This window comes from Humulus lupulus, chromosome 5 (genome assembly GCF_963169125.1).
Source record: "Humulus lupulus chromosome 5, drHumLupu1.1, whole genome shotgun sequence".
Lineage (NCBI taxonomy): Eukaryota > Viridiplantae > Streptophyta > Magnoliopsida > Rosales > Cannabaceae > Humulus > Humulus lupulus.
In genome coordinates, this window is record NC_084797.1 from 175,499,904 (window position 1) to 175,517,441 (window position 17,538).

Consider the following 17,538-nt stretch of genomic DNA (forward strand, 5'->3'; position numbering starts at 1 on the left):
TATTTGTAAATTTTGTGTATAAGGTTTTAAATATTGTATTATGGAAATATTAAATTCAAATATGTTGTATTATTGGATTAATATTTGTGAGTTTTTGAATTTCCTTGAACTATATTTTGGTGTAATGAATTTTTTGAATAAAATATAGTTTTTGAGATTTTTATTTGTTTTTTGTTTTTTTTTTAATAATATTCGTGTCAGTGCAAAACTCACAAAAAACAATGCCACAAATGTTAAGGTAGTTTGCGTCAGTGGAGAACTACCAAAAATGTTATATTTGTGTCAGTTTCTCACTGACCCGAATGCTTAACATTTGCGTCTGTTCCAAACTGCCACAAATGCCACGTTTGTGACAGCTGGGCACTGACGTAAATGTCAAACAGGTTTGTGTCATAGGATTCCGCGTCACTTTTAAAATTGATGCAAAAAATCAATTGTGGCAGTTGGGAACTATCACAAATGACCATTTTTGTAGTAGTGTCAACTGCCAAGAGGCACACAAGGGAATTTTGCGGACGGATAGAAGACCAAGGAAGCCACAAACAAGCCATAAGCTTCATCGATGATGAAGCCTCATATTTGCTTAACCCTCTCCATGATGCTTTAGTCATTTCATTGTTTATTTTGAATTGTTTAATTAAACATATATTAATCTACAATGGAAGTTCAGCTAATATCTGTTGGGAATTTATGGCTTTATAATTTCTAAATCAACAATGAGTAATGAGAATAATTCATTATTAGAAACCCTATATGCTAATGAAGAACCTAATTCAAAGTATGAATGAAAATCTTGATAATAAGGAACTAAGTGATTAAATGATGATAAGATGAACTTAGAAACATTTAATCATCAATACTAACAATGCAAACCCAAAAGAGTAACACAAATACAAAGTTATGGTTTACATAGATACAACCTTTAATTTTGAGCAACTTGAATCTTCAAACTTGGGGAACATCTAAGGTTTGTACACAATAAGTATATTGTTTTCCAAAATCTCTATTCCAAGTCTTCCCTTTGTTGCTTGAAGCTTCTCAAAAGTAGAATGAGATTTATGATTTAACAAGTCTTGAAACTCATGCATGTCAATTAATGCTTGATGAGTTTTTTGGAGAAAACTTATTTTCTTTGACAGATAAAATGAGAGAGAGGTTAGAGAGAGAGTTAAAAGTGTGATCAAGGCTTTTCAACTCTAACAACCCTTATTTATAGTGTAGGCATCTTTCCTCCTAGGCACTTTTACGTGATGCGTCGCCTCCCACATGCGACACAATGCATATGCCTCTGTTTTAAGGCCCCGAGCATGACCCCATAATCTCTCTAAATGCCTCCAAACTTTTGGGACTGATTTGATACCTGATTGTATTACTTTAGATCCATAAAAGTCACTTTTAAATGCCTACTACACAATCTCTTGTTTTACTTCAACTTAAGTGAAAATTGTTAAGTGTTTTGCACCTCATCGTATAAACATCTTAACTATTATATTTAACCAATCTCAACAACATCTTATTATTGCATGCTCTCAGGGGGATGGGGATTGACCAATCTACCATCATCCGTAAATCAACTATGCTTGTGGGATTTCGTGGTGAGCAAAAGCACCTTGTTGGTGAAGTGACGTTGCATGAATATGTAGAAGGATCAATCTCCATACCAAATTCCTTGTAGTCAACTCACCCTCAGCTTACAATGCCATCATTATTCGTTGTTGGATTAATGACATGAAAGCAGTCTCATCAACATATGACAATGTCATTTGATTTCCAAGCAAGTGGTGAGTGAAAGAGATTTGGGGTGCACAGAAGACAACACATGATTGTTATCATACTACACTAATGTAATGACCCAACTACTCTAGACTTTTGGACCATTAATGAAACTATACATACAAATCCTTAATAAAGCTTACATTGCGAAAATACCATAATTTTTATTAGGTAACTTGTAAAAATAAGAGTTACTTACAAAAATATCAAGAAGGATATGGGATCCCATTGTCTTAAATACAAAACATAATTTAAAATAAAGGAGTTACATAGAAAGTGCGGAAAAATTACACATAAACCCATAAATAAAAGACTACATCCTCGAAATCGAATTCTCGACTCCTTGAATCCATTCACCATCGATACACAATCTCCAAGCATCCACGAACCTTACCACCACTAATAGCTATTTTCCTGCACATATAAACAAAAAGGAATGAGCCTAATGCCCAGCAAGGAAAATCTAACACATACTTCATATACATAAATTTCATAAGAAACATAAAGACATAACATAACACTTTATCATACACATACTATAATGGCCATTATTACTTGGGGTCCCATAGACTAAACAAGTCATATGCCCATGAGATTAGTGGGGTCCTACTAGCTAAGTAGGTCTTATGCCCGTAATCTATTTGGGGTCTTGTTAGTCATATGGGTCATATGCCCAAGCCTACAATCATACATATCATATCACTTATCATAACATAAGAAACATAAGATAACATAAGCATATAACATATAGATTTTATCCTATTTTCCTTACCAAAGTTACCGGGATAAGAGAACAGCGCTGGGACTTTGGAACACCCCTAAAACCATTATGAAAGAGTGAGTTTAATGAAGAAAAGGAGATGAAAGGAATGGAAGGACTAAACCATTGAGAAACATACTTACCAAAACTTATGTGTAAGTTCTTAGATTTCCTAACCAAAATAAAGATTAAGGTTAGAGGCTGAGTAGAAGACTATGAGAACTTAAAATAAAAGTACAGAATTGAACTAGAGTTTTGGGTTACCTTGAAGACTTGTAAGACCAATCTACACCTCAAACCGAAATACTATAAAACCTTACTTCCCAAAGTGTTTGATAAGCTTATGATTCCCCAACCCAGGTGTTACACTCTCACACTCACTTAGCACTTGCAGCCTCTGAACTTAGAGCAAAAGATGAATAATGGTTGGGTACAAGGTCCTATTTATAGAGTTTAGGAATGAAAGGATCTTAATTTTACTTGAATAAAAATAATAGCTTTTTAGGTGAAAATAATTTGAATAATCGTTCAGCAGAGGCTGAAGACTCGTTCAAAAAGGTGATGGACTTATCAAGAGGTTGAATGGCTGAATGGCTGAATGGAAAACAAATTCAAAATGTTTCAAAATATGCTGAAGGAGGCGATATATCGCCCCCTGTAGGTGATATATCGCCCCCTGTAGGCGATTTATCGCCTGGGCCAGTATGCCTAAGGCTGTCGTGCATCGTCTCGTGTTTTCCGTATCTACGTGCTGCGATATATCGCCCCCTATAGCTGCAATATATCGGCACACGCTGATTAATTAAACATGAAATTACACATTTTTAGCTAAGTTTGAATGGAGTAAACAGCCTTGACTAAGCCCTCAACGTATTCAAAGCTGCTGATTGACCTTATAGCATTCAAACTTTTACCCTTATTAAATTTAATCCTCAAAATACTTAATCCTTAATTATCCATACATAACATGTGCTTAAAATCCTATTGGTCCTTATCTAAACCTTATAGTATAATAAATATTATCCTTAATATCAGTCATATTAATCAAACCTTAGGTTAACATCAATATTCTTAAACTATAGGTTAAACTTAGAAAATCTATAAGTACTACTATGAGTGTCCAAATAATTCCCGGTCTGAACCAAAAATCCACAGTTACAAAGATAATGCTATAAATACTATAATACTACTATTTATCTTAGCTAAGTAAAGTTCTTGGACTCTACAACTAAAGGACAAGCAAGCCTCGGCATAGCAACTACATCACACTATGTCATCAAATACACCTATAGAGCCAGAAATGGAGGATTTAGATGATGTCCATTAATGAAGAATTCTCAGAGCATATTGTCCAGATAGGATTGAAGCTTGCACCCAAGTTCCAAGCTCGACTCATTGAATTCTTGAAGAAGCACCAAAATTTCTTTGCATGGTCTCATGAAGACATGCCAAGTATCGATCCTAATATCATTGTTCATAGGTTGCATGTAGACCCAAATTACCCTCTAGTCAAACCAGAGAGGATAAAATTCACTCCAGAGCACAATCAAGTAATTAATGAGGAGATCCAAAAGCTGATTGACATAAGGTGTGGTCGACTATCCTGACTGGTTAGCTAATTTCGTTGTGGTGAAAAAGAAGAACGGTAAGTGGCATGTTTGTATTGATTTTACATATCTAAATAAGGTGTGCCCAAAACATTCATTCCCATTGCCACACATAGATGTGATGGTGGATACAACAGTTGGACATGGAGGCCTTCTCAGCGTTCCCTTGGCGCCTTGGCAGGCGCGCGCAGGTGAAGGGCAGCCTCGCATAGAGAGGTCCTTCTGAGCATTTTCGCTAAGGCCTCCTATGAGACATGGGTCTCGCGTGGGGCAAGATATTGGGTTGCTTGGTTTTCCCGAGGCTAATGAGGGTAACCCTCAATTTTTCTCTTGAGTGTTGACTATGGCTCTGGTCAATTTTTGGCATTCACACTTGCCCCCCAGTCTATTAGGAAGTCTTTAGGCTTCCTGGTAGACTCATAATAATGTTACACTCACTATGCTCTGATGGTACTGCTGGGTGATTCGTGTCCGTTGGTGCACTTTGATTACTTGTAAGGATATGTTGACCCCTTGGGTTCTTGCTATCCTTTTATGTACTTTTGCGTGCGCTTATTATTTTTTTGCGAGAAGTGTCCTTCTCATCATTAGGCATAGTACTATTTTTGCAAGCGTCTTCGTTGAGACCCTTTTTGGCAAGCACCTTCTTTGAGACCCTTTTTACAAGCGTCTACTTTGAGACCCTTTTTGCGAGCGTCTATGTTGAGACCCTTTTTGCAAGTGTCTACTTTAAGACCCTTTTTGCAAGCGTCTACTTTGAGACCCTTTTTGCAAGTGTCTACTTGGAGACCCTTTTACGATTTTTGAGGTGATCTCCCTCGTGTCGGGACTTTTTTGGCTTGATGGTCCTCGTCCAATTTTAAACTTGGTCAGCAACCCCTCTAGCATGACGTCCCCTTCTATATGGACTCTTCAGACGTATTGGTAATAGGGCAACTGGATGAAGGTTCACTTTCTTCAACATGCGAGTTCTTATGGCCCTCTTCCACCCGTATGTACTTCTGTAATCTTTCAAAGAAATCATCTAAATTCAAAACTTCTCTTTTGAGCCTGTTACCCCATAACTTGCTTCCTGGACGAACTTCGGCTGTAATAGCCATCTTGATCTCCGCTTTGGTTAAACCTCCCACCTTTGTTGCTTCCATATTGAACCTATGGATATAGTTCTTCAGACTTTCATTTTTGCCTTGCTTTATGTTAGTGAGGTTGGTAATTGGCATAACGTAATCACAGACCGTATGGTGCTACTGAAGAAATTCGCCAGAGAATTGCTGCCATGATTTGATTGTTCCTGGCCTTAACATCTTGAACCACTTGTATGCAACACCTTTAAGTGTAACAACAAAGAAATGACATTTTTCTCTGCTGTTGACCCCTCTTAACCTCATCAAGTCATTGAAGTAGTCTAAGTGACACTTTGAGTCTGTAGTACCCTCGTATGGAGTCATGCGAAGCTCTCTGAGGTTGGCGGGGATTTTCTCAGCCTGGATCTCCCTTGTGAAGGGCGAATCATGGTCAAATTCTTCATCATCTCTGTGCCCCCCAGGTGCGGTGATAATCTTGCCTTGAGGGTGATGCATGTTGATGTCTAGTTCCCTCCTCTTTTTACATAAGGAGTCTTGCCGGTTCTCAGGCTGATCCCTTGCCTTGGTTGTGTTCCTCAGGGGAGCCACGGGGGGTGTGTTTCTTACTTCTGACCTCTTCCCATGACACTCTTCTCTTAGGCCAGGGGGCACCTCTTCTGAGGTGACTTCTGCTTCGTTCTTACGACCACCGTCTTCCCTCCGCCTTTGCTTCTAGGGGCATTTCGTCGGCCTAGGTCCCTCATGGAACTTTGTCTGGGGAGTTTTACTGCTGGAAAGTCGGGTTCTCCCCTCGTTTGCGGGGACAGTATTTTCCCCTTTTTCAAGCTCCTTCTCTTTACGCTTAGGAAGGGGTATGCTTGACTTTCCTTCCAGGAGATCGTTTAAGACCTCTTGCATGCTCTCTATCGTGGTTTCTATCCTTCGAGTCTTTTTATGCAACTCGCGAATCTCATCCTTGTAGAAGTGGGTCCTTGAGCCAGAAATTATTGAGTGTACTCGGGGACTCTTGCCTGGCCTGTGCGTCGAGGGACCCGGGTCTTGGTAGCCTGAGCATGGTGCCACCGGGGACCGGGGATGTGGGTACACTGGTGGCTTTTAGTAACCTCCGTCTGACTGGACAGCCAGGGATGATGCTTCCTTCTCCTCCCCTAGGGGAAGACATTCCTCCGGCATATCTCCATGCCCAGGCAGAGAAGGATCTTTCCTGGAAGCCCTCATTCGTTCTCTGTTCAGGTGAACATCAACGTCTTGTAGCTGTCGCAAGCGTTGTGAATGCTTTGGCATCTTTCTTCTCTGGAAGTGATGAAAGAACGTTGTCTTGATGCTTGTTCTACCCACAGACAATGCCAAACTGTTGACGGTGAAATCTCGTCAACGATATAAGGTTAGAAAACTAAGACTGTATTGCAAGAGATATCTTAGAAGAAGATGGAGTAAACTTGAAAGAGTAAATATGCAGAACCCCAATGGAGTAAGATCGTATATTGCTTAATAGCCTCAGCATACAAGGAATTTTCCAACCCCTTTTCTGGAGGGGTGATGATCTATTTATACTGGAGCTCTAATGGCTCCTCATACATTGTGGTCCCAGGGGACAAGATTGTACATAGGTACATTGTCAGGGTAGTGGCACAGGTCGTGGTGGAGCAGAAGGTTATGGTGTCAGCCTGGTACATAGTTAGAGGTATGCATGTAGTGCTTCCACTCTTTGTACAAATTCGTACCTCCACTACTTGTAGGACACAGATGTCAGAGTCATGTCTTTGCCCTCTTTCAGGGTTGTACATCCCGTGCATGTACATTTATCTCATGCCTAGTGGCCCGCCTTACCTAAACATCTTCTCTAGGTTTCTTAATATTTTAGTAAGTATTGATCCATACTTCTTTTATCCCGGCATTACCTCCAGGTATGAGGCCTGGAAATAGGCATGTGCACGAGGCTTGCGGATGGGTCTCACAAGGCGAGATCCTTAGTGCCTAAGCGAGTATCCTGGCATGACTTGGGCATTCACGAGGCTCGGGGATGGGTCTCACAAGGCGAGACCCTTGGTGCCTAAGTATGTACCCATGCGTGACCTGGGCATTCATGAGGCTCGGGGATGGGTCTCACAAGGCGAGACCCTTAGTGCCTAAGTGAGTACCCATGCGTGACCCGGCATTCACGAGGCTCAGGGATGGATTTCAAAAGGCATGATGGGGTTGCATGAGGGCCACGAGACGGTGGTGGCGCGAGGCTCCTTAACGTGGTCGAGACACACATGGGCATGGTGAGGTGGGTCTCACTGTGCGAGGCCTTGGCGCACAGCTGGGTCGCGAGGCGTGCAGGCGAGATGGTGTCTCTCTATGCGAGGCGTTGGTGCGAAGCTGGGTCGCTAGGGGCATGAGCAAGGGCAGCCTCGCATAGCGAGGCCCTTGTGGCCTTGGCAAGTGCGCGTGGGTGAAGGGCAGCCTCGCATAGTGAGGCCCTTGGGGCCTTGGCAGGCGCACGTGGGTGAAGGGCAACCTCGCATAGCGAGGCTCTTGGGGCCTTGGCAGGAGCACGCAGGGGAAGGATAGCCTCGCATAGCGAGGCCCTTGTGGCTTTGGCTGGCGCGTGCGGGTGAAGGGCAGCCTCGTATAGCGAGGCCCTTGGGGCCTTGGCAGGCGCACGCGGGTGAAGGGCAGCCTCGCATAGCGAGGCCCTTGGGGCCTTGGCAGGAGCACGCGGGGGAAGGACAGCCTCGCATAGCGAGGCCCTTGTGCCCTTTGTAGGCGCGCGCGGGGGAAGGGCAACCTCGCATAGCGAGGCCCTTGGGGCCTTGGCAGGCGCGCGCGAGCGAAGGGTAGTCTTGCATAGCGAGGCCCTTGGGGCCTTAGCAGGCGCGCACAGGTGAAGGGCAGCCTCGCATAGCGAGGCCCTTGGGTCCTTTAGGTAATTTTCGCTAAGGCATCCTATGAGACATGGGTCTCTCATGGGGCAAGATATTGGGTTGCTTGGTTTGCCCGAGGCTAATGAGGGTAACCCTCAGTTTTTCTCTTGAGTGTTGACTATGGCTCTGTTCAATTTTTGGCATTCACAGAGACATTATACAATGATCCATTAGATGTAAATTCAAAGCTATGAACAATGAAGTAGAATATGAGGCCTTACTAACCAGACTCGACTTAGCAAAGGAATTGAATGTAAAGAATATCAAAGTCACTTCGGACTCCCAGCTAGTGGTCAACCAATTCAATGGAACTTACCAAGAAAAAGACTATAAATGACATCATACTTAGAGGTAGTAAAAGAAAAGGTACAACACTTTACTGAATTTTCAATTGTTCAAGTTCCTAGATTAGAGAATGACCATGCAGATGCACTTGCAAACTTGGGCTTGGTAATCCAAATTAATAATAGAATAGCAATCCTAGTAGTGTACATGCAATGGTGAGCCGTATGGAAGCAACCAGAAGAGCCAACGAACATAATCAACACTAGATCTTGAATGACGCCAATCATTGAGACCCTGCTCCACAACACTTTACCAGAAGACAAGTACGAGTCAAGAAAGCTAAGGACAAAGGAAGCCAGGTTCACCCTCAGTAGCGGTCGATTATACAAAAGATCGTTCACTAGACCTTTACTCGAGTATTTGAATCTAGCCAAGGCAAAGCATATACTTACAAAGCTACTTGAAGGCGAATGTGAAAACCACTCCTGTATCAAGGAGCTTGTGTAACAAAGCCCCTACAACTGGGTACTATTGGGTAACAATGAGAAAAGACTCATTCAATTTTGTTAAGAAGTAGGACAAGTGCCAGAGGTTTGCTCAAGTGTCACACATGCCACTTGAGAAACTCCATTCAACATTGAAACCTTGGCCCTTCATGAAATGGGGTTTGGATATCATAGCAAAGATTCCAACAGCACCGAGACAAAGAATATTTATGCTAGCAGTGACTAATTACTTCACCAAGTGGGTCAAAACAGAAGCATATGCACAAGTCAAGGACCGAGAATGAAAAAGCTTTATCTAGAAGAACATCATATCTAGATTCGGGGTGCCAAAGGAGATAATGACTAACAATGGTTCTCAATTTATGAGTATCGAGTTTCAATATTTTTGGAAGGAATGAGGAAAACAACTCTCGTTCTTATCACTAAGATACTCTCGGGAAAATGGACAAGCAGAGTAGACCAACAAGATAGGGGTAGCATCTTTCGTGTGCTCCCGGGGGTGTTATGGGCCTACCGCACGACAACAAAGACATTAACCAAGGAAACATCATTCTCATTAACCTATGGAATTGAGGTAGACATTCCCATGTAGACAGGACTCCCTACAACTAGATTTGAGCACACGAAAGATGCAGAGAATTGGCAGAAAATGGGTCATGATCTCAATACACTAGATGAACAATGAGACAAGCATTAATAAGGGTTAAAACATACAAACATAAAGTAGCACAACATTTCAACAAAAACATTAGGGTTCGAAAATTCAATGTTGGGGACTGGGTCTTAAGAAGAGTCTTCCAGAACACAAAAGAAGCAGGAGCTGGAAAGTTAGGTCCGACATGGGAAAAACCTTACAAGATCACAAAGGTAGTTGGACAAGGAGCATACAAACTCCAAGAATCTGATGGGCATGACATAAGTAACAGTTGGAACGTTGTTCACCTAAGACTATATCACTTCCAAACTTTCAACTTCAAACTCTACTCCAAGCACTTAGTCCTTTCATTATTATTTTGATCATCATACTGACTTAACTATCGACATAAGGATACAATTTAGCCTCATTGTCTAGCCAAAGAGCATGCAAAGATGCGTCAAAAAATTAGACAATAAAAGTTAAAAAAATAAAAGAATGCCCACAAACTTGGTCGAATATGAAAACCCCTGAAGGCGAGAGATTCCATCCTGAAAATTAAATAAGAATTATAAGTTACCAAGATACACTTTATATAAATATGTATATATATATATATTGGGCGGGTTTGTAACTATTCTAGCTGGATGTTAGAAACGCCGATTAAAAGAACAAGTGTCTCTCCTTAAAATGTCAATTTGATACATATATCATCAAATCAATGTGAATAAGAAACTTTGGTGCACAAAAGGAGGTTTGTAAGAATGAATGTATAGTGTTGATAGATAAAGTTTTTAGTGTTTCTATTTTTCTTTATAATATATTGTACTATAAGGGGAGCTCGGTCATCAGCAACCTGGTAAAAACCAAGCCTACAAAAAGGTACAAAAAAAACCTTCAAACAGGCATTAACGAAGCCTACAAACTGCCACAACCAACCTACAAACAGTCTCAAAATAAGCCTATACAGGCACACAATATGCTAAAGACGGCACATCCCCCTTCATAAAAGGTGCTAATTTAAATCTACAAAATTTTAAAAATATATATATATATATTTAATGCTAATTTTATTCCTATTTTTGCTAAAACATTGCAAAAAAAATTTACTATTTGAATTAAAAATAAAAGATTTGTTAAATCTACTAAACCTAATGTTACAAAAACAATAACAATGTCATTATCTATAACCAAAACATAATCCAACCTATAAACGTGGTATCCTGAGAATTGAGTATCTATCTTAGGCAAATGGTGATTTTTGACCATAAAAGATTTAAGGGCGTGTTATAATTCAAAATTTCAATACTAAGATAGTTTCGTAAATTGGATCTTGTTGTCCATGTATTCTGCATACCACAATGTGGCCTCAGTGGATCATGTCATTTAGTCCCCCTCGGGATCTAGAGCCCAATCTGTGGGTGTCGTTCCTATCATAATCGGAGAACATGCTTGGTGGGTTATCCACAAGAACCATCCCCCGAGAACCTGAACACAAAGTAGCCTCCCAAGTGGATTACATTGATCCTGCAAATCTCCTCGGGTCGTGATCAATCTGTCAAACCCTGAGGAACCCTCTCCATGGAAGGAGAACTCACCTGCCAGGTGTCATCCATAAAAGCATTCGGGACCATAGACACGTGCTTGACACAGTTAATGGTGGCACAGATCGTGCTGTCAGTTTCATACAAGCAAGAAAGGGGATGTCCCAAGATGGTGCCTAACATGGCGATACGTGTAGCTACCCTCCTGACAAGTACCAGAAATCACATTTCCTAATAAAGTAGTGAGCTTGATATCCTCGTATTGGGCCCGTCGAATGACAAATGGGGCCCACAAACATATATTATGGGAAAGAAATCATAATTTATGTGTAGACTAATCCCATTATGGGAATATTATTGTAATTAGCTTTCATTAATGAGCTTAACCCTCTTAGCCACCTATAAATATGGCTAGAGTATCACTTGTAAAGGGATCCCAACTTTAGTGCATGCAAAAACACTGCCTAAATTTCAAGAGAACTTGAGTTGTGCAAGATCTTTATCCTTAATACAATTGACTCGTGGACTATGGCTAACTAATAGCCTAAATCACGTAAAAACCTGGTGTTCACTCTTCTTTTCTTTGAGCTTTATCTAGTTATTTATAGTTGACGAAAAAACCTTTCAAAAGAACTTCTCCATACTAAATGCATTTTGACTAAAGAAATATAACTACAGTAAAATTATTGGCAGAGTATAATTTAACAAATTTATCAATCCTTGATTCTAATTTAATACCTCAATGTTCAATTAACGAGCACAAATCTATAGCTTTGAAAATGCCAAATTAAATAGGTAGTAATTAAAATGGGGAAAAATCCTTAACTATTTAATTCTAAAAGCAATTACAAAAAAAATGCTACAAGATAAAAGAGGAAAATAAAATTAAAAAATTAAGAGAAAATCTCGGGGCCATTTTGGTGTTAATAGTCAATGGTTTACTTGAACGACGTCGCTAAACAGACAGAGCAATGCCCTAAACTCTCGTCAACTCTCCCCACTTTCCCCAAACAATGGTAATCATTGATTACATTAGTCGGAAATACATATCAATACTAGGGGTGCGGTTGGTGCGGTTTTTCTCTAATTTTTTGGACCGCACCACATATGTGGTTTGAACAATTTTCCAAACCGCAACCCGCACCGCAAAAATGCGGTGTGGTGCGGTGCAGTTTTGGCGGTTTATACCTATCGCCAAATAATTTAAAAATTAAATATTATAATTAAAAAAAATTCATAATAAATCTCATAACCATAGAGTGTTTAACAAAATAATTAAATGTACAACAAGCTAATAAACTTTAAGCAAAACAATAAAAATATAACAAACTAATAACAAATAAAAAATGCAATATAAAAGTGTTTACCGAGATTTTCAGAAACTATAATAATAAAATATAAGAGAGATTGAGAGAAAGGGTTTAGAGGTTATAAGCAAGATTTTTACGTGGTTGGGGCGTTAACGAGCCTTAGTCCACGAGACAGTTGTATTAGAACTTAGAGAGTCTGCAACAATGGAGTTTTCTCTTAGTTTTAGCAGAGTAACAGTATGCATGCTAAAAAGAGTCCATTCTCCAATGCTCTGTTACATGTATTTATAGGTTCACAGGAGCACTGGGTGTGGGCCGGGCTGACCCGGGCCCAATAAAGGTATAAATATTGCTGGCTTCTCTATCGGAAGCCCAATACAGAAGAAATAAAACATCAAAGAAAAATGCTAACTTGAACCCATTGGGCCAGCCCAAACCGTAACTATCATCCAACAAATTAGAGCTTTTGGTCTGGGCATCTCGTGTTACGAGACAGATTCAGGGGACAAGATCGGTCAGAGCAGTGGCGGCATAGGTCTGAACCAGCGGCGTACAATCCCGAGGTGCCCTTTTCCGTAGATGAAACGTGGGGACAACTTCCACGCTTCATAGGGCGGAGTCAGGGTCATGGATGCTTTATCCTACCAACCTTAGGGACTCGACCCAGGTCTGTTTACCTCTGTCCCTCTCCGTTTACTATAAGCCCGGATCATCCACCAGGAGCCTGGATCGTTTACCAGGCTTCGGGACTTTTCGTACCGATCCCGACTATTATCCCCAGTCAGTTGAATCGTCTCCCGGATGACCGTCCCGGACGCCTTCCGAGCCTCACCCAGAATTGGGCTGTCGATCCATCCTGCTCCTTGCTAAACAGGCCTGGACTTGGCCCAACCTCAATTGGGCAGTTAGTGGGCCTGGAATGCGGTCCCGGGCCCACGGCAAGAAACGGGGATAACAAAAAGTAAATATTATTTTAATTAAGGAGAAATATCTTTAGATTAAGTATAATATGTGTTAGCATCCTATAAAACATTAAATTTCTTTCTAGATATTGTGTATATTATATTATACTATATAAATATTTATGCATTAACTTTAAATGTAGTAAAATTGAAAAAAATAATATAAAAAAGTTAATATATATAATGTTGCGGTGCGGTGTGGTTTGAACCGCATTTATAAAATTTAAAACCGCAAACAGTACCGCACCACGAAGGGTTCTAAACCGCAAATTGCGGTGCGGTGTGGGCGGTTTGTGCGATGTGGGCGGTTTTATGAACACCCTACTCAATACATTGATTCATAGAGGAACTATTGGAATGATAAAATGATTACTATAGCAGCAAATTCAAAAATAAATCTAAAAGTAATTTCTAATGTTCTTCTAGCCTTAGTTTTGGTTTTCAGGCTTCTTAACCAACATAATTGTGCATAAAAGGTAGCAACTTTGGAGTTTATTGGTTATAAATAATTCAAATTGCGGCAAAAAAAAATAGCAGTTTAATGTAAATATATGATTACTCTCAAGTAGACACGTTCATAAGCCAAAAAAATATTTAAACTATTTGATAAATATTAGCAATTTAAGAAAAAGTACTATGTTATTTTTAAGAATATATTTTATTTTATTGAAATATAATGAATCCTTATCTATTTCAAAATCCATACTAAAATCCATTGAAAATATATTAAAAAGATTTTAATAGATTTTCCATTGAACACAATATATATTCCATCAAACCCATCAACATCAATTCAAAAATTTAAATCTAAAAAAAAAATCAAACCCAATGCAAACTTCAAAACAAATCTTCAAGGAAAAAACTAACTTAAAATGAAGAGAGATTCAATGGGGAAGAAGGTGATCAATAGAAATGAGAGGGTGAGGTTGAGGTTGAAGGAGTCGAGAGGAGAGGCCACCCAAAAATCTCATCATCAAAATAAAAATAAAAAAATCTAATTTTGATTGAGAACAAACTAATATTCCATAAAATGTAATGCATAAAATATTCCATAATTGTTGTAAATTTCTAAAAAGAAAACTGAACAAAGAATTGATTCATTGTGGGCTGAGCCAACATTGAATCACTCACCCAAAATTCTCAACTCAACTTTATCTACGGCCTATGCACATAAAACCACTCGTTTGTGTTTTGTTGTCTAATGTCCCAAAAAAAAACAGAAAACAAAAATCTTTTAACTTATTTATGACATGTGAATCACTTTAGTGTTTATTTAATGGAATTTTTTAAAAATATGGCATTTTAACTTTTAATGTGCAAAAATATAAGAGTTAAACTTTTTTTAATTTGTATGGAAAAATTTAATTAACAAAAACTTAGTTTATGGGAAAACTAATCCCATATTAGAAATCAAAATTAATAAAAAAAAATCAGCAAAATCAAGGGTACTATAATAATTAACATAGCCAAAATTCCTTCAGTCAAGTCACATATCCTCTTTCATTTTGCCATAACCGCCTCAACAGCATATATAAGCCAATTTTATTTTAATCCCAATAATAGTTAAAAAAATTCTAGCGTTCAGCTAATATGCACAACCATATAATTAACTTTTAAAAAAATTGCATCAATATATATGTATATATATTTATATAAGTAACTATATACCATCGTAGCACGTGATGAGACCTGCTTCACGAACTCGTCTGAAGTCCCAGGAATTGTTCCATCGAGGTGAAGCGCTCTCTCCACCTCCTCCGTCCCATTATCATCTTTGTCCTCATTAGTGGTTCCACCACCGTCTGATTTGCTAGAAGTTCGCCTCCATGATCTCCTAGAAAGCTTCATGGGTGAGCTCAGGCACGTACCGAAGAAAGAACAAGAACGACGACTTTGATTCTGTAAACGACAAGAAATATAGAAACCCATTTGGCGAGGTCGAGGACAAAGGGGATTATTTGGGGGTAGAACTAAAGAGGGCGAGACTACAGAGAGCGAATCCATGGTGGCTAGTGGTGTTATGCTAGAATCCAATGAATATGGAGCTATGAGAATTGTTTCAACTATTTTTTGGGTCTTTATGTAATATTGTCAAAAAGTTGGCTTGGTCGACGTGGTAGAAAAAAGGGACAGAAAAAGTTCTCTGCGTAAACGGCTGCTTAACTTGAGTTGGTGACACAAGAAAACTGGAAAGAAGGTTGAAGAAGGAAAACTGACTTTTTGTGATTCTCTGTGAATCTTTGGATATTTTTTGCCTCATGTCCGGCGCGAGTCCGGGTAACTGAATTAGACAGGTCAATTTGAATGCCCATAATTTTTTTCTTTTTTTGTATTTATTCATTAGGAAAATTAAGTAACGACTGGATTGTCGTTGTAATGATCCAATAGAACTTGAGTCAGATCTGTTTTTTTTTTTCTGTCTTAAGATATGTGGTAAGTTACCTTCACGTTATTTGTTTGTATATTTTAAGAGGTAACTGGTTACCTTCGCATGCTGATGTGTGTGTATATTTATGGGTTCTATATGGTAACTGGTTACCTAGGTTACTAAATCATACTTATTCTTTTTTTTTCCTTCAAATGTAATGTTTCTTTTCATTTCTAATATGAGTGACTCGTCACCCCTCTTATAGTAACTGGTTACCCCTCTTATGGCATTAAGTTACTAATCTCACTGCAACTGGTTACCCTTCCTGATACATGTTATTTAACCTCTAAGACTATTTTTTTTACATAAATGTGAAAAATCAAACAAGTACCTGGTTACCCCTCTAGATAAATGTTATTTAAGCTAGCTGTATGATTTTTTTTTACATAACTTTGAAAAATCAAGTAAGTAACTGGTTACCTTACCCAGGTTTTGAAAGAAAAAAAACGTACAACCTAAAAAACAGGGAAAAAATGTTTACAATAAATAAAAAAAATAATAAACACAATTCATATTAAAAAAAATATTTGCAAAACAACCATGGAAAAATTTAATATAAAAATAGTTATATAAAATTAATATAAAAAAAATCAAATAAGCTAAAAATAATAATCAAATTACAAACATACCCTTCCAAATTAATAAAACTTGATTAAGAGTGAAAATATGGCATAAATAAACTTTTTATACAAAAATATGGAAAACTAAACCCATAAAAGTGAAATTAAAAAAAAAAGCCATAGATTAATTGTTTTTGAAAAAATGCCATATTTTTGCACAATCTATTAAAAATCTCATATAACATGTAATTTTCACTTTATTTAATTATATAAACAAACTTTGTTTTAGCTAATTTCTATAATTACTACTAGTTTTATTATTATTATTATTTTGACAAATACTAGTTTTAAAATTTACTTAATAGTAAATGAGATAGTATGATTATCTACTCTCCGAAGAGGTGTGATATTTATTTTAAATTCGGTTGTATTTAAAAAAAAGGGCTTTATGATTTCTTGATTAATTTAAATGTCCTTTGGTAAAACGACCTATTTTTTTTAAGTCATTTTGCATCCTAAACTAGTTTTAATAACTCGTTGCAAAATAATACCTGACAATTCAGGCAGATGGTCGAAATTTTTAGACAGCCGTTTGAAAAATTTAGATAATCAGTCGAAAATGTTAAACACCTAGTTGAAAAATTTAGCAACTAGTGAAATTTTTAAGTAGAAACCATTTTGTAAAAAAATTTCAAAAATAGGACAAAGCGTAAAATCACTTAAAAAAAAAGGTCGATTTCACCAATTTCTCTTAATTTAAATTAGTAATATTTGTGAAGTTAATTCCCCCCTTCCCCTCTTTAGATGGCTTGGTATTAAAATTAATACTTTTTAAAAAAAATTAAAAATATAATTCTCTTATGTGTTTTTTTAAAGTTTAAAATACAATTTATGTATATTTTACTAAATATATATTGCTTATATTATATATTTAATATATATATTATATTACTAAGACAGTAAAAATAAAAAATAATAATTAAAAATCGTCTAAATAATATTTAGGGTATATACTATTTTAACTATCTGTATTTTACTTAAATACCCACTTGCATCCTTGCTATTTCAAAAATACCGAATTACACCCATATATTTGTTTAAATACCCACTTATACCCTTGTACTTTCAATAATAACCAATGCAACAAATTTTTGCCAAAATTAATTTTAATAAGA

General features: G+C 38.0%; 1 protein-coding gene across 3 annotated transcripts; it reads right to left on the reverse strand.

Annotated features, from left to right (window-relative positions):
• Positions 1-1,917: 1,917 nt before the first annotated feature.
• Positions 1,918-15,479, reverse strand: LOC133777870 (uncharacterized). 3 transcript variants are annotated; one of them, XM_062217624.1, is made up of 3 exons: positions 15,044-15,479; positions 10,070-10,110; positions 1,918-2,187 (listed from the first exon to the last, which is right to left on the reverse strand). In XM_062217624.1, exons 1-3 carry the CDS (start codon positions 15,377-15,379, stop codon positions 2,127-2,129), a joined length of 438 nt encoding a protein of 145 aa, XP_062073608.1. In that variant the 5' UTR covers positions 15,380-15,479; the 3' UTR covers positions 1,918-2,126. The 3 variants fall into 3 exon arrangements, with proteins under 3 accessions (XP_062073608.1, XP_062073609.1, XP_062073610.1); XM_062217625.1 differs by having other exon boundaries at positions 10,066-10,110; XM_062217626.1 differs by lacking the exon at positions 10,070-10,110 and having other exon boundaries at positions 15,044-15,475.
• Positions 15,480-17,538: the final 2,059 nt, after the last annotated feature.

Coding starts and splice junctions, on each gene's coding strand:
- LOC133777870 (XM_062217624.1), bottom strand. CDS start 15,379: ATGGATTCGCTCTCTGTAGTCTCGCCCTCTTTAGTTCTACCCCCAAAT. Junction 10,111..15,043: donor TCTCATCACGTGCTACGATG/GTATATAGTTAC, acceptor TTTAATTTTCAG/GATGGAATCTCTCGCCTTCA. Junction 2,188..10,069: donor GGGTTTTCATATTCGACCAA/GTTTGTGGGCAT, acceptor TTATATGTGCAG/GAAAATAGCTATTAGTGGTG.